The sequence below is a fragment of the Anomalospiza imberbis genome, chromosome 2, assembly GCF_031753505.1.
Source record: "Anomalospiza imberbis isolate Cuckoo-Finch-1a 21T00152 chromosome 2, ASM3175350v1, whole genome shotgun sequence".
NCBI classification, from domain to species: domain Eukaryota; kingdom Metazoa; phylum Chordata; class Aves; order Passeriformes; family Viduidae; genus Anomalospiza; species Anomalospiza imberbis.
Window position 1 is genome coordinate 17,429,186 of NC_089682.1, and position 24,351 is coordinate 17,453,536.

The 24,351-nt window shown below is 40.5% G+C and overlaps 1 protein-coding gene across 1 annotated transcript; it reads left to right on the forward strand.

Annotated features, from left to right (window-relative positions):
* The first annotated feature begins 1,141 nt into the window (after nucleotides 1-1,141).
* CLTRN (collectrin, amino acid transport regulator) lies at nucleotides 1,142-23,668 on the forward strand. Its single transcript, XM_068179995.1, has 6 exons — nucleotides 1,142-1,461; nucleotides 1,835-1,893; nucleotides 7,986-8,071; nucleotides 15,046-15,162; nucleotides 18,853-19,047; nucleotides 23,072-23,668. Exons 1-6 carry the CDS (start codon nucleotides 1,395-1,397, stop codon nucleotides 23,220-23,222), a joined length of 675 nt encoding a protein of 224 aa, XP_068036096.1. The 5' UTR covers nucleotides 1,142-1,394; the 3' UTR covers nucleotides 23,223-23,668.
* The last annotated feature ends 683 nt before the right edge of the window (nucleotides 23,669-24,351 follow it).

The window sequence follows — 24,351 nt, forward strand, 5'->3', positions numbered from 1 at the left end:
AGATGGGCTATCAAGTCCTTTAACAGGGCTTCTGAAAAAGCAAGTTCTCTCTTACCCAAAAGAACGAGTATCTAATGCAGTAAATATTGGTTATTATTTTTCATAAATTCAGCCCCACAGTAAGTCAGATTTTCTCATTGTTTGTCATTTGTGTGAAGCTCTTTGAGTTTGCAGTCTCAGGACACACTTCTTGGTGCTAAAAGACCACTGAAAGTAATTCTGAAGTGATCTTCAAGGTAGGAACTAACCATTAATCAGAGTGGCTAAAGGAGAATACAGCAACATAATGAAATAAAGTAATCCTGTTTTGCTGCTTAGATTGCAGACACTGTTCAAATACCTGCAATACATTTCAGTTTCTGAATTATTTTTCCTCCACATTTATTTATTTGTCTTGGTAAACATTTGATTAATAGTGCAGAGTGCATTAAAATATTTCCACACATGTGTGTACACGTATACACAGTGGGTCATGTCTACAAAACATGAATACATCCCTTTTCATCATGCTTCCTACTAAGTCCTTTATTGCACCTCTGCTTATTCTAGTTGCTACCATAATAAGCCTCTGACGGGAAAAAAGTATTTCTCCCTACATACAACAGTTCTTTTCATGCAAAGCAATGCCTCAGATGTGGGGTGTTTTTGTGTAGAGCAAGGCATTTGCTCTGCTGGGCTTGAGCAAGGACACAGGAGTGGGGCTGGGTTGGGGATGGGGGACACAGCACTGTGCCCATCAGGTTGGCCCTTCCCAAGGGCTGTGAATTCAAGGGCAAGTGAGGGGCAATGCCTGAGCCCTGGTTTTTGGGTCCAGGTATTCTATATTCTATATTCATCATTATTTTTATTACTATTTTGGTGAGGTGAAAAGGGTGCCCAGGCTTCCTTTATCCTCAAGGACCCTCAGTGGGGCCAGACAGTTTCCCATGGAAGACAGGTGGCAGCTTCCTTTGGGATCTAGTGGCAGCCAAGCTTCAGATTCGCCTGCTGTGAGTAACAGTTGCCAGCTGCTCTGGTGTGACATCCCACAAACACCTCGTGTGTCTAACACTATGCCCGTGAGAAAAAAAGATTGGCCTGGAACACTCTGTAAAATGTTGTATTTTTCTAAAAAGGAAAATTAAATACTTGCTGCAGTTTTTGTGGGTTTTTTGTTTTCTTTTGTTTTGTTTTTTTTTTTTTTTTTTACTACAGAGGAAGGTAGTGAATAACTAACAGAAGACAGTTGTTTCTAGTGCCTGTTTTTAGTTAAAATAACGGGGGTTAATTATTAAACCTTTCACTTGGTTGCTCACTTGTGCTCCTGATGCTTTAATCCTGGGTCACACAAAGTTTAAGAGTGCTTTACAGGGGAGACTCACTTCTTTTTGCCTCAGCCTTTCCATGCTAACGGGATGTTACGGGCTTTGCTGCTTATACTTTCTGTAGTTGCCATTGCTCATGCTGAGCTCTGCAGGCCAGGTAAGATTTGGAGCTGATTCCCATCTTTCTTTAAGTAAAGTAGCTATCAGTTTAGACTACAAAGCTGCCAGCTTCTAAGATTTTTATTTTAACTGATTGTCTTCAGTTTGAAGATTGAAATGCTGAGCATTCATTTCTTTTATGAGTTTGCAAATTAAGTATGGAAATTGGTCTCACTTCAAGAGGTCATTGTAAACCTCATTGAGACTCTGTTGGGCTTTTTTTCTTGCAAGTAACTTCTGTTCTCCTAAACATATGATTTCTTAAGACACATTTAGAAACTGACATTTGTGAAATAATCAGGGGAGTAAATGATTTAATATCCTATTTTGAATGACTACCAATATATGTTTGCTTTTTTCTCTTTTGTCAGATGCACAGAATGCTTTCAAAGTACGGATTAGTATCAAAACAGCTTTGGGAGATAATGCAGTAAGTAAAATATCTTCACATATTCTTGTTAACTCAGTATCTCCCAAAATAGAAGTAATGTATACTATAAAATTTGTGAATGCAATACAAGCAGTTTATTCTGCAGTGTTGATTGTAATAGTTTGCTCAAGTCATGATCCAGGCATCCATTTCTTGAGATTTGCCTAGCCCACTCCTTAAAATGGCATCCTTTAGGAGAAATGTAAAGCTTGCTTGTTCATAAAGATAATTTTCTGGTCAAAGATATTTTTTCCCCTGGAAAAGTGGTAGGGATGTTACACTATATGCGTGAGAAGTGCTGCATAAATGTACGTCTGTATTTTGGGAAAAGCACTTCTGCTCAGGAGTGCCAATGGTAAAGTCAAGCCTGTCTAGGAAGAGAAGCAGGAAAAGATTTTTAGATCTTTATGAAATGGGACTTTATATCAGGCTCTCAGACAAGCATTAAGTGTAGAGATCATTCAAGCATGTCTCATCACTTCCCTGCTAATGGAGGGCTTCAGATAGTGGCCTTTCTTCTCTGCCTGTAGTGCACAGGCTTGTCTTATGAAATGCTTTGGCTTAATTCAGATCTTTTGGCTTAATGTAGAAGTACTGGTGTGAGCAATGAGAGATACATAAGAGATTGGGACATTAGATGACTGAGTGGTCCTTCCTGATCTAAGGCAGTATTTAATATGTCAGAGCCCAGTACTTTGTTAGTAGTTTTGAATACTTAGAGCAAATCTCCAGCATGTAAACAGAGCTCAGCAGAAAATTAGGTATGAAACATCCTGGACAGTCATGTCCACTGTAAGTCTGGTGTCTGATCATGTTATGAGACCTGGGAAACAAAAAGCAGTAGGTTACATGTTTTAGAAGACTGGTTATACAAGAAACTCCCTATGACTGGTGAAGCTGTTCTAAAATTACCCTGAAAGATCAGGTAATTTAAACTAACATTACCAGGGACTGAAATTTCACTGGTAATTTTATAAACCAGACAAAGTACAAATAAATATTCGAGAGACCTGCTAAAGTAAATGTTTCGAAATTCATAGTAAAGTCAGTTATCTTGGGTGGGAGACTTAATTTAAGCAGTTGTGCAAGCCTAGGTTTTGTTTTTAATTATTTAAAATAGATACTATGGCTGAAAATATATCAAAATAATTATTAAAGCTCCTCTTGATGATAAGTGCTAATATTTTGATTTAATCTTGGTTCAACATAGTAGCAAAGAACAAAAATTGTAGTTCCCGGTAATGGCCTTTTTTAGTGCCTTTTCCTTTAACAGCTGTAGTAAAATAAGAGGGGAGGTTGTTTGATCATTTATACTTTTTTTTGTTTTTCACTCAAAAAGGGTATGAGACAAATGATTACCCTTGAAGTCAGTTTGTATTGCTGGGAAAAAAGCCATAACTGAGGAGTCTATTGGTTTTTTGTAGTTGTTTATGTCACAGAACAAAGTGTGTGAAAGCTCAAAGAATGGGACAGTCAAGAACAGCATTTTAGAGCAAGAGCTTGCTGAAAGTGGCATGATGCCATAGAAAATCATCCACAAATAATAAACAATTTATTAAGTACTCAGGTGGTAGTAGTAGTTCCTTTTCATAGTCATTGCAGTTTTCTCTGTGAATGACTGAAAATGAAAACTGAAATTACTATGAAACTGAAATTTATTTTTGTTAAAGAATTTGGGGCACTTCTTTGTGTTGTTTATTTTAGCAAAGAAAAGTGTAATATTATTGTGTCACAGTAGGACACAGTCAGCTTGGTTCATTTCCAAGTCACTTCAAGCTCCACGATAACAGAAAGCCCTAAGACTGTAGGAACTTTTCTCTAGGAGTGGCAGGATAACTCCAGTGTACATTCAGGGGCATAGGAAATAGGATGGTGCAGCTTTTCACATGGTGTAGTGCATGCCATCCCCTATGTGTGAGACTGATGAAAACAGGACACCATTTGTTGTTTGTTCACCAGGTAAGCTGTACTCTGAGGCAGGGAGCTCTATTTGGTGTATTTATTTAGTTCTTATCACAATGGAGCTGGAAAGACCAGCTCTGATGCAGTAGGTATTCAGCCACTATCATTTTATTTGCAAATAATGGGTGTACTTGACAGAGGTGTTGTTTGCTGATCTGTGGGAAGAAACACGGTGCCTGTAGGCCTAAATGGAAGGTGATTTATGAGTCTCTCTGAGGAGGGTTTTGACTTTAGGAGTGGCTTCTGGAGTCACTAGTTGCTTTCTTTTCATGGAGCCAGCAGAGGGGTAGAAAGTTAATTCAAAAGGGATAGAGGCAACTAGAGAATGAGAAGAAGTGATGGGCACTGACAGGTCTGTGTAACTTGGTGTCATCACTCATTTTCACTATAAGAGTCAAAGTTTTGGCACCTCAGGGGCTGCAGCCAACTGAAGCAGACAGTGCCCTTCCCTTCTGGCTCATTGGTTTGAAAGCAAAACCAGTGAGAAACTCTAAGTCAGAAATACAGTTTATTGGGAAAAAGGAAAAGAAGCAAAATACATGCAATAATACAAAAGGAAAACTACTGATAGAGTCAGAATACAACCTGACACCTCTTTGTGCAGCGTGTTGGTAGCAGTCCAAATTGGAGTGGCTGCAGTCCTCCTGGAGTGGCAGATGTGGTTCTGTTGGGGCAGTGCTCCTGTAGGAGGGGTGTAGTCTTCCTCTGAAGGTCCAGTGGAAAACCCCAGCTGTTCCCTCTTGGGAACCTGTGGAAAGGCTGGCTCTGATGTCCCCAAAACCCAGATTATATCCAGTTAGGAATGCTTGGCTCTTCCCTCTGGGCTGCTGATTAGAAACCATTTACTGGAAATTCATGCCCACTTGTCCCAAATTCATACAGTTAGCTTAAAGTTGTTCTTGCCTTACTTCTCCTCCTCATTATGTTGCCTCCCCCTTGTATATTCCTGTATGCAGTCATGTACACAGTCTCTTGTTCACCTGGAGCCCACAGCCGTCTCCATCTCCTCTACTTCCTGTTTAGTTTCCATTTTCTCAGGGCTTCTTGCCCTTCTGCCCAGAAGGTTGTCTACAATATCTTCTCTTGACTCAGGCAGACCTTGATTTCTGCTGAGCTTTCTCTGCCAGTCTCCTCCCCCTCTTTCTCGTAGTTTTCTGTTTATTCTGTCTCTTTTCCTACTCTTGGAGTGCCTACTCTTTCAATTGAGCCTGGAATTCCTCACTACAAATTATCTTCCCTGATTTGAGATACCCTTTTTGTTACTCTGACTTAAAAAATGCTAGGCTACTGCATTATTTATGAGAGCTGTGACGAATTGTGCATGTATATATGCATTGCACTAAACATAAACATACTGAGTACATGCTGCATTGTATTTGTGTCCATGTGAGCATGAAATGGAGTGTGCTTCATCATTATCCATTTTCAAGACAACTGATTAAATTATCTCTGCAGCTGGTTTAATTCACTGGCTTACAAATTACGTTTTTTCTGTCCTTTTGGACCTGTTCTCAAAGACTGCAGATGGCATGTAGGGATTCAGTCAATAGTGCCACACACAGAAAGAACAGATCTTCCCTTTTGGTAATGCAAATTGTGCTTCATGGTTTAAATATGGATATCTTTAAAATGATGATAAATAGTTCTATGGCTCCAATCTGTATTAATTCCTTTACTACATGAACTCTTTTCCTTTCAGTACTAGTTGATCTCATTAATCTCACATTTTCATCAGTGAAGTGGGCTCAAAACACAGACTTTTATAACTTTTTTCCAAAGAGTTTCTGGGTGTTTTTTCAGTTGAATTTCCCAGGTTGGCATGCATTATCACAGTATGCTCACAACCCCCTTAATTTACAAGGTAAGAGTGGTGAGTCAGAACCCAGGTTCTCAGCAGTGCAGCTGCACTTCAATGCTGCTCGAGTTGTCTGATGCCTCAGCTTTGTTGTCTCTGTCCTATCTCATCTCAGAGCGCCTATTTCACTCAGCAATCATCATGGCTGGATGGTGTGTTCAGTTGGTTTGTTCTTGCACCAGCATGGAGGGAACTTTTGAAGATGGGTGTATATGTACTGGTTGGTGTAGCAGTCCTTTTAATATTTGTGCCATGCCTACTTCGGTGTATCCGATGGATGATGGATGAGGCTGTCAAAGGAGTGGTTTTGGTTCAAACAGAAGGGGGAGATGTGGAAACCCAGGGCACAGGGAATATTTCTCTGTCCGCTTTGAGAGGTCCTGACCCCCAGAGCAGCACTGACTTTGACTCTCATTTGTGGAGAAAGCTTCCAAGACTTTAGGATAGACTAGAGTCCACAAAAGTGTGAAATAGATTATTATAGAATAGTATAGTATGTCAATTGGGTGAGAAATTTAGGTTTTGGGATTTTTAGCATGTTGCAAATGGGAACAAGATGGAGGGCATTAGGGCGTTGTCCCGAGCTCCTTCTACCTTCTTCTTCCTTCTTCTTCCTTCTTCTTTATGGGTTTGGGTGATGTCTTGTAATTGGACAAAAAAGTCCGCATTGTGGTCTTTGAGGGATCAGTTATTGGGTTAAAAGGGAAAATAATCTAGGTGTCATTTCTTAATTGGATAACTTAGTCTTAAAAGACCTTGTAACAAGAGGTTGTGAGCCATTTTGTGGTGCTTTTCCTGAGTGCAAAGCCTGGTACAGACGGCGTGCTGAAGTTTTGATAAGATAACAATAAAACAACAAGCTGAAGACCAGAAAAGTCCTGTGCGTCTCCTTTTCCTGACACAGAACCGCGCCAGGAGGGTATCCCCTGACAGGGGAACCCCCAGGGAGGGGGGGGTCAAGAACAGGGAGGGGCCCAGTGTGAGGCCCAGGAACCCATAGGGATGATAAACAAGATCACTATCTGCCCTTTAAATGACTGCATCCTTCCCTGTTCAGTTTCCCAGGGTGCCAGTACAACATGAGGGCTGCAGATACCTGAAGGTTGGATTCTCTTTTTTTTTATTTTTTTTTTATGGAGTGGTTGCATCTCCATGCACCCAAAATCAGAATTTAAAAACCAGAATTAAGATTTGGAATTTTCAATGCTATCTACTGCATGATGTTTTTTGAATGTGTTATAAAGGATCATAAAAAAGTAGGTCCAAGTTGACGACAGAGTTAAGTGCCTACACCACTGGGTTTCTGATTTGGATGATTACAGAGCAGATTTTTTTTAATGCTGAAAGTTAAAGATTAGATTTGTGTTCTGACTGACTGAGGAAAGCTGTTTCTAACCTCCCTTAATATAATTCCAAGAAACTAATAATCTTTGTAATCTGCTGAAAGGGGAAGAAATTCAATCAGTATGCCTCAGTCATGGCTCCTATTAAAAGAAAGCAATAGATGCAGTTCTTACAGGTCAGTAGAATTTCATATGTGAGTGAAAGCCCAGGGGAACCCAATGAAACTGTCTCAGCAAACTTAAATTATGAAAGCATGTTTTTTCATCAAGACAACAGAGAACAGTTTTTGGAACCTACATCCTTCTTCTTAGTGAAGTAGTAAGGATGCTATTTTCTTTCTTTTATCTCATATGCAGTATAATAATTTTTAATATAGTTGAGTCTTCTTGTAATCAGGACAGTGTGCAGCAATAAGGCTGCAATCTCAGTTTATTTTGTGGTCTCCTAATGTCCAACTCCCAGACACCAACTTAAATATTAGGTTTTTTTAATTATTATTTTTGGCCAGAGCCAAATAGTCTTAGAGGGTGGATTTAAACCTTCTACTTTAACTGTGTTTCTCCAGCAAAAGAGGCAAGGCTATGAGTGCAGCTGTGTGGGGAGAATTCTAATAATATGTCTAGTCTTTGGTATAATAAGCTTTACATCTCCAGATTGGTCGGTCAGCTTTGGGAAATATTCAGTTAATTCAATTTTTGGAAGCATTCTTTGTAGTTTATGTTATTTCTATTATAGATTATATTGCACTTTTTTTTTCCATTAGAAAAAGTCCTTTGTTCACACTAAATAATGGGCATTTATTTTCTTAGCACAACCAGAGAATTTATTCATTTTCTTGATCAATACAGCATTTCAAGTTCAGCGACTCTTTTCCCTCTGTGTACTGCCAGCACTGGTGCTGAAACTAATTATTTTTCATCTTCCCTTACAGTATGCCTGGGATGCTAATGAAGAGTACCTCTTCAGAGCAATGGTGGCTTTTGCAATGAGAAGACATTCCAGCAAGAGTGCAACTCAGTAAGCATCTGCTTGGATTTGCCTTATGCATATTAACAATGCTGCATGTAGTAACCTGTCCTCTGCTTTACCGAGCTGTAGAAATCATTATATAGAGATTCTAAAAGCAGGCTGTTCCAGTATACGTCTGACACCCAGATACATATTCAACATCACACTGTTTCCATCTTCAACAATGTTCAGTCTTTGAACCAGTGTCCCTGTGGATGTGAAGTGACACAATTGTGGATCTCAGTGGGATGGTGCCGGTTCACTTTCAGCAGAATGCAGCAGGAAGATTTGACACCTTCTGGAGACCATAGTGGGAGGAGGTGAAGGGACACACTGGGAGGTCAGGAAAGGCAGCACAGATCTTTGAGTAAGCAGCTCTGGTGCATCCTTCCTTAGAGCTCAGCTTCAGCAGTGTGCTGAAGATGAGCTGACTCAGAGCCCTGGGAGGTGCATAGCTATGCCAGTGCTGTGCTCTGTGTTCCTATTCCTGATATCACAGCAGTTGAGTTACCTACCATCACAAAGTTTCAGATGTTGTAGTGCAGATAGAAATCAGCCTTAATTGGTTTTGGGATTAAATCTACCCTGAGGTATTGAATGTTCTTTGCTGGCTACTGATCCTTGCTACTCTATGAAATTAGATACCAGATTACACAGAGCACTTAGCAAGCTGTATTTTCACAATGTTCTTATCTTTCTTAAAAGAAAAACCTTGTAAGTGCATGTCTATGGGCCTATTATTTTTTTAATTGTTTTTCAATCCAAAACGTTATGGTAGGCTAACAAGGATAAGGTTTTCAATTTACTTAAAAATAAAACTGCTTCAGGCTGTCATTGCATCAGGTGAAGCATATTCCACATTTGAAAAGATTAGTCACATGATGATGGTTGGGGCTGCTGCCTTTCTCTTAAATAAAAGGGGATTTCCCCCTCCATGTGATGGGAGTGTTTGATTCCTGCTGTTTCATTTTTATTCCTCAGAGGTGGTCTCCTTTGAGCAAAAGAGCTGTTATATCAAGCTTAACAAAAACAGCCAATTGTGCTACTCAACCCAATTAAAATGGCACTTCAAAAAATGAGTTCAAGATAAAAGCTAATTACAGGTGATTATGTAGGACTTTTCTCAGGTTTTCAAGGCAGCAGAGTTTTCATTCAGCATCTGATCCATAAAGATTCACTTTTGTATATATATTTTAGTCCTGGGTCCTTTTTTAAAATTGTTCTCCTCCTTCAAAGCCATGCTGCTTTCACACAGCAAAAATCCTCAGTCAGAAGCAAGTGATCTTTTTCCTCTTCAAGCACTGTGGTTTTCTGCAGATTAAAATAAGGTTGCTGCAAGAATGGGAAAAAATCAAGCCACTATGGAAGGAGTAGAAGTTTTAATGGCGGTTATTTGTACCCATTCAGGGCAATCATAGAATTTATACTCATTAATTCAGTTTCCTATCCAGAGAGTTTTTCTATGGACAAATATGATGCCAGTGTTACTCCAGTTTGGAGGTGGTGTTGCACACATCAACAATGATCTGCTCCTAAGTTGGTCAGAGAAGTCAGTATAATATTTGGAATCAGCCAGCTGTGGGGATCTTTACCTCTTTTTAAGATGGTATCAGACTTTCTCATGGGGGATAACTTGGGTACACCCCTCATGGGGTGTATATTGGAGGTATAACTGATAACTCATGTAGGACTTAGAGACACCCTTGGGGTCATTATAGACAGCATGTCACCTGAAGGAGAGCTGTGCAGCTCTTAGATCTGGCACAACTTCCCAGGCAACAGGCTGAAGAGTCTCCTATGAATAGGTCTCTCTCAAATCCCGAGGGACCTCAGAGTCCCTGTTTAGTGATGGCGAGGCTAGATGAACCTCCCAATACACCTCAAATCATCTGCCTGTTACATGGGAACAGGAAGGCTGTGAAAGCCTCCATCCTGTTAGATGTCCTGGAAATAACATGCTCCTTTCCCCACCCTTGTGTGGCTGGCAGCTGCAAGGAAGGAGTGCAGTCCTGCTCCATCCCCTCTGCAGCAGGCATGGAGGTATGGGAGCAGCCATGGAGGGAACAGCAGCGTGCTGTGCACAGGAACAGCACCCTGGCAGAGCTGGTGAAGAGACTTCACTGTGGTGAAGAGGGAGGCACAAGCAGGAGCTTGTAGCAAATAAATTACCTTGCACTGCTGGCAAATAAATTGCATTTCACTACATGAGCTTTTGCAGGAAAATGTCAGCAATTTTCTTCAGGAGATGTAAAAGACCAATGACCAATTATTCTGTCATATAAGGACAAACAAATTGCCTGTGACTGCATTCTGGTAGCATCTAAACTTAAGGAAATTTTACATCTGGTTAATTGAAGTTTTTTTGTCAAAATAAAAATAAAATCACTTTTATTTTATGTAACTAAATACTGGTTCTGCCAGGGTATAAATTATGCACGTGGGCATAGCTTAGATGTGACAAACCTCTGCTTTAAAATCCCATTAATTTCTTACACCCTCACAGCCTTGAAGTAACTCACAGCCACAACTAACTTCCATGAGACACGAATGGCATTAACTTCATCAAGCTGTATCAAACCCCAAAATAATTTGTCTGGTGGATCAGGACAACCATTGTTGCAGTCTGCCCCATCGTTTTTGATATTTGAAGTCACCTCTTGTTAGGTTTCTGAAAGTGGATAAAAGCCAGGCTGCGATGACAAGCATGTCAATGTGCTGCTGCAAACAGCAGTTGATGCTGTTGTTGCCCTTGTGTAACCACTGAATGACCCAGCACAGAATGGGGAGGATTGCACATTACATCTCGAGCTCTCTAAAGTTAATTTCCAAACTGAAATTTAATAAATCATGGAGCAGTGTTTAATGTTTGAAAGGCTTGTCAAATTTTCAAGTTTGCACAAAACAGAAGAAAGGTACAATCAATCACATTACTCAGTAACTATTACTAGAGTTACAAATAAATATTTCTTTTTCAGTGGAGAATTAATACCCCATTATTTCCTGCTTTATATATGACCTTTCAATTGATTCTCAATTCATATGGTCATGAACTACGTAAGTCAACCTTTGATCTCTCAGTGTTAAAAAATTATTGTTGTAGCCTGTGTTAGTAACCCTGGTTTCTCTAATCTGTGACTGATTTGAAATAATATGCATCTCTTTTGTGCCTGAGACTAGTTAATCTTTGGAGCAAAAAGAACGTAAACACATTTGTTTTCATTCAAATAACAGATTCTATTTTTGGTACATCTTTCCCCCATTTATAGATTAAAAAAGCTGAAATTTTCCTTACAAAGTGACCAGAAAAAAAATTCATCAACATTATCCATCTTCCTAAGACAGGCTTTTTTGATACTAAAAATATTGTGAGCATTTAGAACAACAAAATATGAGTCTGGAGTAAAGCTGTTAAATCAAAGTGATCCCATGGCTGCTGGGAAGAAAATAATGTTCCTTTGCAGAAGCAGCTGCAGAGCCCTGTGTTGGAAGAGGCGTGATTCTTTTGGGAGAGCTGGAGATAGGCACCAGGACTTGGGGACTGTGGTTCTTCCATGAGCTAACAGCCATTGTGGGCACTCGGCTCCCTTTGACTCTCTGACAGCTCTTTCTTACCCCTAAGCAATCATTTAAATCTCCATAAGGAGCAATGATGGTGTTTCAGGCCAAGGAATTGCCAGGGTTTCCTCCACTTTACTCACTTGTGTATTAAAGGAAATGCAGTTTTGGACTTTTGCCATGGTGCCATAAGGCCAAACCAGGATTTTGTCATTTTAATGATAACAGTCATAATAATGTGATGATAATCCCATGTCAAAAGTCTATCAACTGCTAAGGAAAGGAAAAAATGTCCACATACTTATTTACAAATACACTTCATTAGTGCCTGGAGAAGCCAGGTTTCTCAGATCTATACAGTGTGATGGCATAGTTGCAATGGTTCTCTGTTGGGAATCAAACCTGCAAGAAAATGACATGGGAGAAAAAAAAAAGTACACAGAAATTGCCACATTGGTGCTTGTTGAACCAGTCTGCTTTGGTGTTTATTCATCCCCTTTGAACTTCTCATGAGTGGGATTATTCTCTTTGGGGCCTGAAGGGTTTATGGCATTTGTATTCCACTGATGAAAAAGTGATGGTGCTGAAACCAGAGTTTGGGTGCTTGTAATTGAGAAGGATTTTACAAACAACAGGGAAAAGAAAAGAAGCCAAATTTAGATATCCTAGTGCAATCCTTGCTGCCCCTTGTTTCAGTGCTGTTTGTTCTACAGAGAGATGTTACGCCTGTGGTGACTGAATGCCTTGTCTCATGCTAAAAACTTTGGCACTTCAGGGAAGACCCTAGCTTGAAGAGTCTTTGAATGAGGGTATGACAGTCTGGGAGTTCTGCCAGTCCTTGTCTGCCTTTATCTTTCTCTTTGGGGATCAATCTTTCTTACCTCATTTCAAGAACATCTGTAGGGCAACACCAACTCAGATTTTCCACCTGGCCCGGTGTTTGATTCCACCACAGAAGCTGCAGCTTTAGGAACTTTGGCAACATGAAGTTTTGGGTCCTGCTATTATAAACACCGAGATAGAAAACTTCCTCTTCAGTTACAATTTTAGATATTCCCTGAAGTCAGCAAGTTTGTCAGCCACCAGGCAAAAGTAGGCATTTTTCCTCTCTCCTGTAAATTTTGTGCTTTCTTTTTGTTTTGCAGAGAATAAATCTGCTTTCATCTTCTGAATGTTGCCAGCAATTGATGTGAACATCTTTTCAAATTCCAGAGGGTGGCTTTCCTCTTTTATCCATAAAAATTCTCTGTAAAATTGATACTGTTCTAGAGAGGTAAAAGTGGTCATTTTGGCTCTGCAAAATCACTGGTTTCCATTTTATTGCATAGCCCTCTGGAATGGGTGCTTATAGCCCAGAAAGCCGACTGCATCCTGGGCTGCATCCAAAGCAGTGTGGCCAGCAGGGCAAGAGAGGGGATTCTGCCCCTCTGTTCTGCTCTGCTCTGGTGAGACCCCACCTGGAGTGCTGCATCCAGCTCTGGGGTCGCCAGCACAGGAAGGATATGGAACTGTTGGAGCAAGCTCCAAAGAGCCAAAATGAAATCTGCTCAGCTGGTTGGAGCATGGTGCTAATAATGCCAAGGTTGTGACTTTGATTCCTGTGTGGATCACTCCCATAAGAGTTCAACTTAATGATCCTGGTGGGTCCCTTCCAACTCAGAATATTCTGTGATTCTGAGATTAGAGAACTGGAGCACCTCTCCTTCCAGGAAAAGATGAGACAATTTGGTTTGCTTAGCCTGAAAAGAGAGACTTCTGGCATGACCTTATAGCACCTTCCAGTACTTGAAGGGAGGCTATGAGAAGGATGGAAAGAGGCTTTTGACAAGGGCATGTGACAGGACAAATGGGAATGTCTTCAAAGTGAAAGAATACGTTTAGATTAGATATTAGTAAATGAATTCTTTACTGGTGGTGACTCACTGGCCCAGGTTGCCCAGAGAAGCTGTGGATGCCCCATCCATGGCAGTATGCAAAGCCATGGTGGATGGAGTTCTGAGCAGCGTGGTCTAGTGGAAGGTTCACTGCCCATGGTATGAGGGTTGGAATAAATCTCTAAGGTCCTTTTCAGCCAAAGCTCTTCTATGATTCATTAGATAGATAGATAGATAGATAGATAGATAGATAGATAGATAGATAGATGATAGACAGACCTCTGTAAAATGATCTATTGCACTACCTGGGGCACCCAAAACATCACTCAAAAAAAGTTTTCATCGAGAAGTAAAACATTTCTACAAAATATCCATAATGAGGCACTGTGATCTGCCTTACAAGCAGATCCCTGGCTGGATGGGGAATGCCCAGGTGTGGGCATTCTCTCTCCCTCCCGTCCCTTTCACCCCCAATGCCCCCAGTCCCACCAGTCCTATTAATCCCCCCAGTCCCACCAATCCCCCCAATCCCTCCAGTCCCACCAATCCCCCCAGTCCCTCCAGTCCCACCTATCCCCCCAGTCCCCCCAGTCCCACTAATCCCCCCAGTCCCACCAATACTCCCAAATCCCCCCAGTCCCCCCAGTCCCGCTCTCGGCTGCCGCGGGGCCGGGGCGGTGCTGCCCGCGGCCGGCAGGTGGCGCTGCCCAGCAGACCGGTCACGGTCCTGGCACGGATGGGCTTTCGCTTCCTTTGCTTAAAAACTCGTGATTGTGGCATTCCAGAAGGGTTTTCTGATGTTTCCACCATTTACCAGTAGAAATCTGAAAAAAAAATTGCGTTTAAAAGGAATTTTGCACACTAATTATGTAGTATGCCGTGAGAAGCTGCCTGCCTGTGCCACTCCACATTTAACTTCATGTAAAACGGAACAACCTTCCTTTAAAATAGATAAGATAAATATTTGATACAGGGTAAGCTAAAAGGAAGAGGCCAGTGTCAGTAGAATGACTAAATTTAGCTTGTTCCATCCACTCTGTGCCTGGCTCTGTGAACAAAGATGTCAAAAACTATAACATCAATTGCACTGATCTTCCCTCCAACAAATGTATCTTGTAGAAGAACTGTACTGACTTAACAATCATGTGGGCAATTATCAATTCCTGTGGTATTTGCTGTCAAATCTAGAATTCTTAGTTCACGAATGCACTTGCTCCATTATATGGCCTTTGTCATAGCCATAAATTGTTATTCTAATATGTATTTTTCCATTTGATTACACTAAATACATGTCCAAGACCATGAAAGTCTGTAATACATTTAGAAATCTGCTAGAAGGCTCATTTGGTCTTCATAAGTTCGATATCTTTAAAATCATACGGGAAATGAAAATCCTGTGAGTGGTATTTCTTTCTTGAGTGTTAACTGTTAGCTTTTTTAAAAATAAGAAAGTTTTCCCCCTTAGTTGAGAGCAATATTTTAAGAAAATCTGAAATATTTCAATAATTCCTTCCATGTTTCTTTAATGGTGATTTTTGTTTTAACTGTCTGCAGAATTTCCAATGTGCTGCTCTGCAATGTGACAGACCGGGTGTCCTTTTGGTTTGTGGTCACAGATTCTTCCAAAAATGTGACAACTGTTCCTGGAAGTGAGGTGGAGGCAGCCATCAGGTACAGTCGCTGCTTTTGCAATGTTTTCTTTCTTTGTTTACTGAGGATGTTTTCTCTTTCTGGGCCTTGTATGAATGAGCACTCTGCCTCTTTAAGGATGAACTAATCCAAGTTGCTAACACACTGAGGGCTCAGTACTCTTTAATGAATGTGAGATTAGAGGATGTTTAACAGTCCCACAGAGTGCAAAGAATGTGAGCCTTGGGATTATAACATTGGAAAGAGTCTCTCTTGATGCTGGAGACTCAGAAGAAATCTAGTCCCTTTCCAGAACTCTACCTGTGATGTGCTGTCCAGTGTGTGGCACACTGCTCTCATCCAGCTCTCATCACATTTCCCAGTGAGACAGCCTTCTTCCTCAGGTGATGGAAGGGCACACTTTCTGGGTGGGATTAATGTAATTTAGCTTTTACTGCATGCTACATGCAATCTACACCTGGGCTCCCTTTCAGTGCTTCTCACTAACAGTTCATCTGACTTAATTTAGAAGTCAGCTTTCACACGAGGAGAGCTCGTGTGAACTCCTCATGAGCAGAGCTGGCTGTGTCCCAGTTTGGCTTCAGCAATCTTATGCTCACATTCTTTTCATACCAGCTCGTTCTAGGATGCCAGTCAATATCCCAGTTGAGCATTGCTTGTACAAAGTACAGAGCACTACAAATCACTTTGCCTTCTACTATCACATTCTAGAGCAAGTAAAAGGAAGAATGTGGAGCTGACAAGGAAAAAAGAAAAAAATGGGATAATCTGACTTCAATGGTCCAAAAAAACCTACACCAGGGGTTTATAGGGATGAGTCCCTCGAGCAGCATAGCACACATATATTTCTCAAACATGGAGTGGAAAATGGATCTCTTTGTTTTCAGGCATTCTGTGCTCTGTCTTGAAAATTTGTGTTATCGCTATGGAGGTGTAATGCCTAATTCCTGATGAATGAGTATGCGTTCTTTTGGAAAGATTAATTTAAGCTTATGAGCAGATTAAACTATTTCCTACAGAGACACCAAACAATAGCTTCATAGCATTAGTGGAGGAAGCAGATTATTTATTCACTGAAGCTCTCTGTAAGAGTGCTGGAATGCAGGGCTTTTGCATTTCTGTTATTCTTTGATACATTCAGTAGCATAAGCTGATTTATTTAAGTCTTTTATGTGCCCCGTTTGGCGCAGAAATTGGATGCTGTTATTGTTTGGTTTTTAACTGTTGTCTGTCACCTGATAAAGAATATACTATTTATGAAAAGTTTTAATTCCTACCTAATTTAAAAACAAGAAATAAAATGGTCTATAAAGCTACAATGCTTTTTGTTCAATTGCTTCTGATTGCAGGCTTCCATACAAAACCTTTATTATAATTCTTCATGCTAGGGTAGCACATAACACTAGTCATGGACTAGAATTTTGTTGTATGAGATTCCTACAAAGTAAGAATAAAGAGGAAGGTAAACCATGTCAGAGCTCTGTATGATGCTCAAGATTTTACATAAGTATACAGAAGATATAGTTGTGCATATAGAAACATGAAATGCACTTGTAGTTGCCTGCATGTGTTTTAGCACATAATTCTGAAACTCGAGCCATTAGATGAGGGTAAACAATGCTTATTTCAGCTGTTCACAATGATCCTTTCATATCCGTAAGGAAATCTTTTCTAAATGGCAGACAGCTTACGGAATTATGAGTCTTAAAACATGCCATGGCTTTCAGTCCTGTCCAGGAATGCTGACTTTCCATTAAGGCTAAGAACTTCCTGTTTAAGGGACAGCCAAACATTATGATTTCCAAGAAGAGAAATTTGTTAAATCTTACCTGTATTTTCCATACATATTTTCTTAGGAAATACTTGCTTTGTGGTAAATAAATTTAATGTTATACAAGAAAGAGCTGCATTAATTCACACAACTGCTATCAAAAACAATCTCTCAAGACCAATATATGTAATCCATTTGCTTAAAAATTTTTAACATTTTCAAAAAGCTAATGAAAGATACTTCTAAAGCCTCTTAAGCCTGCTTAGATTTAGATCCAGAAATATCTTACAGGCAGTATAACGCCTACAGGCAGTGAAAAGTGGAAGATATCCACTAAAGGATAGCAGTTATACTACTTCTGTGAAAAAGCCTATTTCTCAGACTTACAGTTTCTCATATGGAAATGGAAAAAGTGTGGAAAGTACAAATCCCTTTAGCTGCATTGTAACAGCCAGTCCAATGTGAGCCTGGCGGTCACTTGCCTAAGATAAGAAATACCTAGTCATGATGACTGGACCAAAGAAGCCCCTCCTCTGCACTCGGACCCTTGCTATCTCTCTGTAAGACCATGGGTCATATTCGCCTCGACCCTTACTGTTGGACCATTTCCCAAAACCTACATACCCTATGTAAACCCCCATTTCTGCCCAGTTTGGCAGAAGAGCTGTCACTGAACCCCTTCATAGGCGCTGCCAATAAAGACACCTCTGTGGAACCTCATACAGCCTTCTCCTCTCTCTCCCCACGTGTCTGCCCATGGCACTTAGCAAGCAAAGAGCTGAAATCGCTGAAAAGCTGAATTCACCACAGAGCTGATCTCACTTAAGAGCTGAGCTGCTTGCTAAGATTGCCTGTGGCTGGGAGCTTGTCTGAGGGACCTGGACAGGTTGTGCTTATCAGCCCAGTGCTATTTGGGACACCTACAGCAGCCGGGGTCGGATAGACCCCGGGAACCCCAGGCCGTAATTCTGCATCCTGCAGGGAAGAAGGACATGTTGGCAATAGGTGTGGATTTTTCCAGACCAAATTGTATCCTGTTCCTCACAGATCTAATACAATCTGCAGCAGGGGCAGATGTCCCAGCCCATAACATGCAGGATGGCTCAGTTTGAGGGACTAGGGGGAAACTCTAAGTAAATCCTGCAAGCACTGAAGGGTAGATCTGCCACTCCTGTGCTAATCTTGAATGCTGCATGAACAAGGCAACAGAGCCAGCCTTACAGCTTACAACCTGCTATGTCTTCAGGACATGGTTCAAACCAGAAATAAATAATATCATACTTCAGGTCTCATCTGTATTGCCCAGTTTTTCAGATAAATGCATATGGAAAGTCTGGTGTTTGAAATGTTCTAAGTGTGTGGGTGTCTATGAATTACTGAGGTCTCTGTTATAGTCAAGGTCTGTGCAATCCTGCCAACATCATAGAAGCACAGAATCATAAAATCATAGAATCACAGAGTCATTTAGGTCAGAAAAGACCTCCAAGGTCATCAAGTTCAACCTTTGACCAAACCACCACTGTGTCAAGCAGACCATGGCACTGAGTGCCATGAACAGTTGTGTCTTGAACACCTCCAGGGATGGTGACTCCACCACTCCCTGGGCAGCCTTTTCCAATGCTTAACCACCCTTACAGTGAAGAAAATTCTTCTGTTGTCCAACCTGAACCTCCCCTGGTGCAGTTTGAGGCTATGTCCTCTTGTCCTGTTGCCTGAGAGAAGAGGCTGATCCCCACTAGAGGTAGACAACATGCTTTTCTTCATCATGCTGGATGACATTCAGACCTGCCTAACTTGCAGCACATTCATGAAAAATCCTTTTATTTTCTACTATCTTTTAAACTTTTGAAATACCTTTATAAAGAGTTGTGATGTTTTTTTCTGTTTTTTTTTTTTTTTGTTTGTTTGTTTGTTTGTTTTGTGTTTTTTTTTTCCTGAAGGATGAACAGGAACAGAATCAACAATGCCTTTCTACTGAGTGACAAAACGCTGCAGTTCCTGAAGATAACCTCAACCTTGTCACCTCCTGTTGAACCCTCTACACCTGTCTGGATTATTGTATTTGGTGTTGTTCTTTGTCTCATTGTGGCTGGGATTGTTTTCCTCATTGTTTCAGGGATTCAGAAACACAAGAAGTAAGCAGTCTAGCCTTTCTTCTGTTTTAATGGAATACCGATTAGTTAGGTTTCAGAGCAGCCTCAGACAGATTAATGCTGTGCATCCTTTCCTAGCTAGGTAAAGATAACCCATCTCTCCTTTTCTGAGGAAAGGATTTAAAATTTTTAACTGTAAGGTACAGATGCATTAGTAATTTTGTGATGTAAGGAGGAAATGGAGAGTGTAAGAATATGATCCTGGAGGCCACCTAACTAGAGATGAGCTATAAAAAGACAATTGATGTCATTCTTTTGAAGATTTATTGTGCCATGGGTGAGTCTCCTCTCGCAGACCACCCACATAGCTACCAAGGAAGACTGGCAGTGACTGTGTCCCTTTCCAGGGCAGTAGTGTCAAAAGCTGGTAGGGCTAAAAAAACTTTGCTGCTGCAGCTTGAGAAGGCTCAGTAGATAACACAGTAATGATTAATGTATGGCTGAAGAGGGTCTGCTTGCTGGAGCAGAGCAGGGTTTCACTTACCATTCATGACCTGATGAGCTCAAAATACCCAGCCCTTCACAGGTTCATGGCAGATCTCCCCATGAGCTTAGGAGTTTTTTCTGGTGGGAGGGTAGGAGAGATACTCTCTTTTCCTCTCAGTTTCTGCCCTGGTGGCACTGGTGAAAAAGAAAAGGGTATTCATGCTTCCCTAGTGTGAGCATGTGGGAGCAACTCAGAGAGCAAGTGGAGTTTTGATCCTGACATCTCTGCTGGCTTTGAGTTGAGCATAAGAAATAGAAATTTCTCAGCTGAGTTGAGATTCTGCCATAGAAGTTCAGCTTCTACCATGCTTTTGGCTGACACAGAGTTCAAGTTTACACAAAAATTATGACTTCAGCAATAGATTCATACAGGAACAGCAGAAGAACTGGAAAAGGGTAAATTCCTGTTGATAACCAGATAATATCAAAATTATCGACTGTGTAATGGATTGTATCCCCAAATATATCAGAACAAAGAATTAATATATGAAAAGTGGTATGTTGCAGAGACTTCTTTCTTCCCTTTTTATTACCTTGAAGAATGTTTAAAGTCCTCAGAAGAACAACACTTGTGAAGGTTAAGTGCTTCTCATAGAGAACCTTCAGTAGTGTAGTCAGAATCCCTTCAGTTATACTTTGCAATCAGAGAGGTTACATGAATTTCCAAAACCCCCTTCTGTTTTCTAAAAAACCCACAAAATTCAGCAAACAATAGATGAAAGATGCTTTGGGGAAGGAGTCTGGGAAGGTATTTGGAATCTGTGGATAGTTAAAGCCCTATCACAACCATGTTGTATGGACTGAATTTTCATGCCCTAAACATAGACAACCTCTTCTGTAAAACAATGATGTTGCTACCTGAAGCCCCTACCTGATGTCTGTGGTATCATGGCTCTGTGTTTTTTTATAGTGTCTAACTTTAAGGGGGTCTTTGAATATTTCACATAAGTGTAATATAAATAAACTAGGATAAATACCTGGGATTTTTCTAGCTAAAATAATCACTCATGCTTCATATCATGCTGAAAGACAGGATTTCCCCCTGTATTTTCAAAATAACTCAGCAGAGCTTGGGCAGTTCCCCGCAATATGGTGTAAACTGCATGCTCTTACCATCACACTGCCATTAATATGGCTTGTTGCTGCCTGCCTGTGCTCACTTGGCACCCTCTCTGTCTCATGCTCTTGTCCTTTTAGTTGTTGGGCTTTTTTCACTTCTCCCTCTGTTTCCCTACTCTACCATCACATATAACCTTTCCTCAGGGCAGGTTCACCTGTGGCTGAACTGTAACCCTCGTTTCACATCGATAGCATCTGCAGGCAGGGGCAGGGAAGTACGAGAGAGGGTAAACCAAGTATATATTTCTTCTATCTACTGTTGCAAGGACTGGAGAGGTAAAAGGGATGATCTGGGTTATTTGGCTCCTTGGAAAAAAAAAAAAAAAAAAAGGCCAGAAATCAGAGAAAAGGATTTCAAAAGCACTGATCTCTTTGTCAGACAGTGAAGTAAGTGACCAGGTTTTCAAAGACTTCAGCATGTTCAATAATTAGTTTTCTTAGAAGTCTGTCCAGAGCTTACGTAATGGGAGCCCTATTGCCTAGTAGGCTGTGTTGGGAATCTGGCCCCTAGGATGGTGTTGGCTTCTCATCCATCTGGCATTTTGTCTTTAAAGGCCTTTAAAATACCATTTAAATAGTTCAGATAAGGCCAAAAGCACATGCTTCAGGCTGTCCATGCTCAGGGTGTTAGGGGAGTTGGCTTACAGAGGAGTTTCAGTATTGAGTTAGGCTCATGCATCATTTATTGAATTGAGAGAATTGCTGAATTCAGTGCCTGCAGTGAGCTGGGTCAGACACACTGTCTCCCAGCCTTGTGTTTGTTCTCCTGTCCTTGCAGTAATTGGACACCTCCCCCTACAGCAATAGATGTGCCACATGCCCAGGGCAGAATCATCCTCTGCAGTCTATGTGAACTAGCCCAAAGTCTCCCCTTATCCCCCAAAATCCAATCTGCAGCAGGGGCCATAAAAATTGCCTTGGAAAGAGTGAAAACAGAGTAAGCACACAGTCTTTCCCTGTATTAGTTTTCCCAGTAATTAATTTGCACCTTAATTTGTGAACCTTCCTGAGCTGCATTTGGTCTTCTTGTATTGGGTAACTCACAATGTTTTCTCTTCCCTTAAATTTCTCTTCCCTTAACTTCCCTTACCTTATGGGGTTGAGTCACCCCTTGGATTGATGGAAATTTTTAGCTTCTCTGAATTCCTCTGGTAATGAGTTTCACACATTTTCTACTCCTCTCATTTCCTTTGAACCTCCTTCTTAGTAACTTTTATGTTCTGTTCTCACAGTTTTGTATTAAAGAACAGCCAGAGGTCAGAGGTTTTAGCTACTACAACCCAAGTTTATTTTAAAAAGTCTGTAATGTGAAAAATCTCCCAAAGGCCTATAAAATTTTATTATTGTTAATATCTCTTCATTAGCAGTTACTCTGAGTCAGATTTTTACAGTTGTCCTGCGTCAGATTGTTACAGTGCACATTGTGAGATAGGAAGAAGCAGTGCACCTGACCTTTGAGTTTCTTGTCTTCTGAAACCGCTGATGCTGCAGGCCATAAAGTGCAGCAGGTTTTTCAACTATGAACTAATTGTTCTCAAGGTCAGAATAAATCTGGAATTAAAGGAACATCATGACCTGTTGAGTGATATTTGTTTATTATATCTCCAAATGATTGTATTTTAGATAATATTTTCTAGGATTTTTTATTGTAAATAATTTTATTCAATCACTATTATAATATGTTTTTGGGACAGCTGGAGTCTGGAAAAGTGAAAGCTATGCAACTGTTTGGTCTAGAAAACAAAAGTATAAAATACTTGGTAGGAAGGTGGCTGCTAATGAAGTTCGAAGAAAAAATGTATATTTGCAGCATTGAGATTACTTAAGAAAGTAATCATGAATGTTCTGAATAAGGTAATCCTGGATGTGAGGGCACCCAAGTCTCCACATTTGGAGGCTATAGTTAGTCTAAGACTGATCTGTTTCTAAAATATATGTTTTATTTTGTACAGATCATGGGGTGTGATCTATGACATACATTGCAGGGTCAGATTACATGCTTAGTGTAGACCTTCCTGATGTAAAAAAACCCTAACATATTTAGAGATTGTTTTCAAATTTTGTTCTGCCCCAGCTTTTCTTTTGCACCTTCTACTCATGTTGCAGAATAAGAAGGTGAAATAATATTTAAAATTTAACATGTCTACTTCAGGTTTTCTGGTCTCCAGTTCTGAGCTCAAACTGCTAAACTAGGGCTTCCAATCTCTGGGTCCCCCAGCTATTGTATTTAGATAACACCCATCTGGTGTATTTACTACAACAAAGAAGTACACCAGATTGTGCCTTTAGGAGCATAACCTATGACAAACTTCTAAGTAAATATGCAGCTTTCTTTCTGTGGAATCGTGGTGGAGTGCTGCAGGTCAACAGAATAAGATGATCTTTTCTTTCTTGTTTTTAGAAAGAACAAAGAGTCAACAGAGGGAGAACATTTAGAAGAGAAAGTTGAAGTGACACTAGAAAATGGGATTCCTTGTGAAGCACTGGATTTAAAAGCAGGCCACATTAACGGAGTCTTTGCAGCAGATGATGAACGGTTCACGTCCCTATGAAATGCTGCCACTGCTCTCTGGTGGTTTTCTGAAAGACTCCTGTGCCTGCATTTTCTCCTCACTACTCCTGAATGTCAAACATGAAGACAAGAAAAATGTCCTTTCATGTAATTTCCCTTGAGAGAACCTTTTGCTTGGGTGAACCTCCAGTTCACCTCCAGTTCTTTTTCACGAGCAATTCAAATAAGAAGGCCTCAGATAATGTCCAGAAAAGATTTCCAGAAGATGTGTGGCAGAACAGAGTTGGAACCTGCCTTCTGCCAGGCATCTAATTTTTAATGATTATTTAAATATGTCCATTGTTTGTTTATTCCTGACATAAATGTGAAACTGCATTATTCCTGAATGTCACTGGGGAGATTATCTATCATTGTCAGTTCTTGATGGGTTTGTTTTTCAAGCCATATGCAAAAGTTTCTCTGTAAAATTACTTCTGTTTGCTCCTATGTAGTATGCCTTTAGATGGAACAGTCATCAGTGCATGAAAGTTTTCATTTATTGAGAAACAAAAAAGCTTTCACAGCCTCTGTAAGACCAGGTCAAAATACCTGGATCATCTATAGCTCTGGGGGTAGCAAAAATCTAGTACTATAAGTGTTTTTCACTTAACTGTCAAGGTTACAGATTATGTGAGCTGGAAATTAAATTTGCAAAACTCTGAAATTTGTTGATATTAAAAGTTGCAACAAAGGGCAGATTTTCCACAGGTGCAGTTAGTGTTTTGTGGCCCAGCTCTCATTACATCATAGAATCACAGGCCAGCCTGGGTTGGAAGGGATCTTAAGACCATCTAGTTCCAATCCCCCTGTCATGGGCAGGGGCACCTTCCACTAGACCAAGTTACCCAGAGCCCCATCCAGTTCAGCCTTGAACACTTTCAGGGGTGGAGCATCCACAGCTTCTCTGGGCAACCTGTTCCAGTGCCTCAACAATCTCACAGTAAGGGGTTTTGTCCAACATTTTTTTCCAAAATTTTTTTTCCAATTTTTTCCTGATCTAAACCTGCCCTCTTTCAGTTTGAAGCCATTCCCCTTTGTCATGTCACTACATCCCCTTGTGAATAGTCTTTCACAGCTCTCTGAAAATGTCTTACTTACAGTTTTTAATAATAAAACTAGAATAGATTTCC

Coding starts and splice junctions, on each gene's coding strand:
- CLTRN (XM_068179995.1), top strand. CDS start 1,395: ATGTTACGGGCTTTGCTGCTTATACTTTCTGTAGTTGCCATTGCTCAT. Junction 1,894..7,985: donor CAGCTTTGGGAGATAATGCA/GTAAGTAAAATA, acceptor CTTCCCTTACAG/TATGCCTGGGATGCTAATGA. Junction 15,163..18,852: donor GAGGTGGAGGCAGCCATCAG/GTACAGTCGCTG, acceptor TTTTTCCTGAAG/GATGAACAGGAACAGAATCA.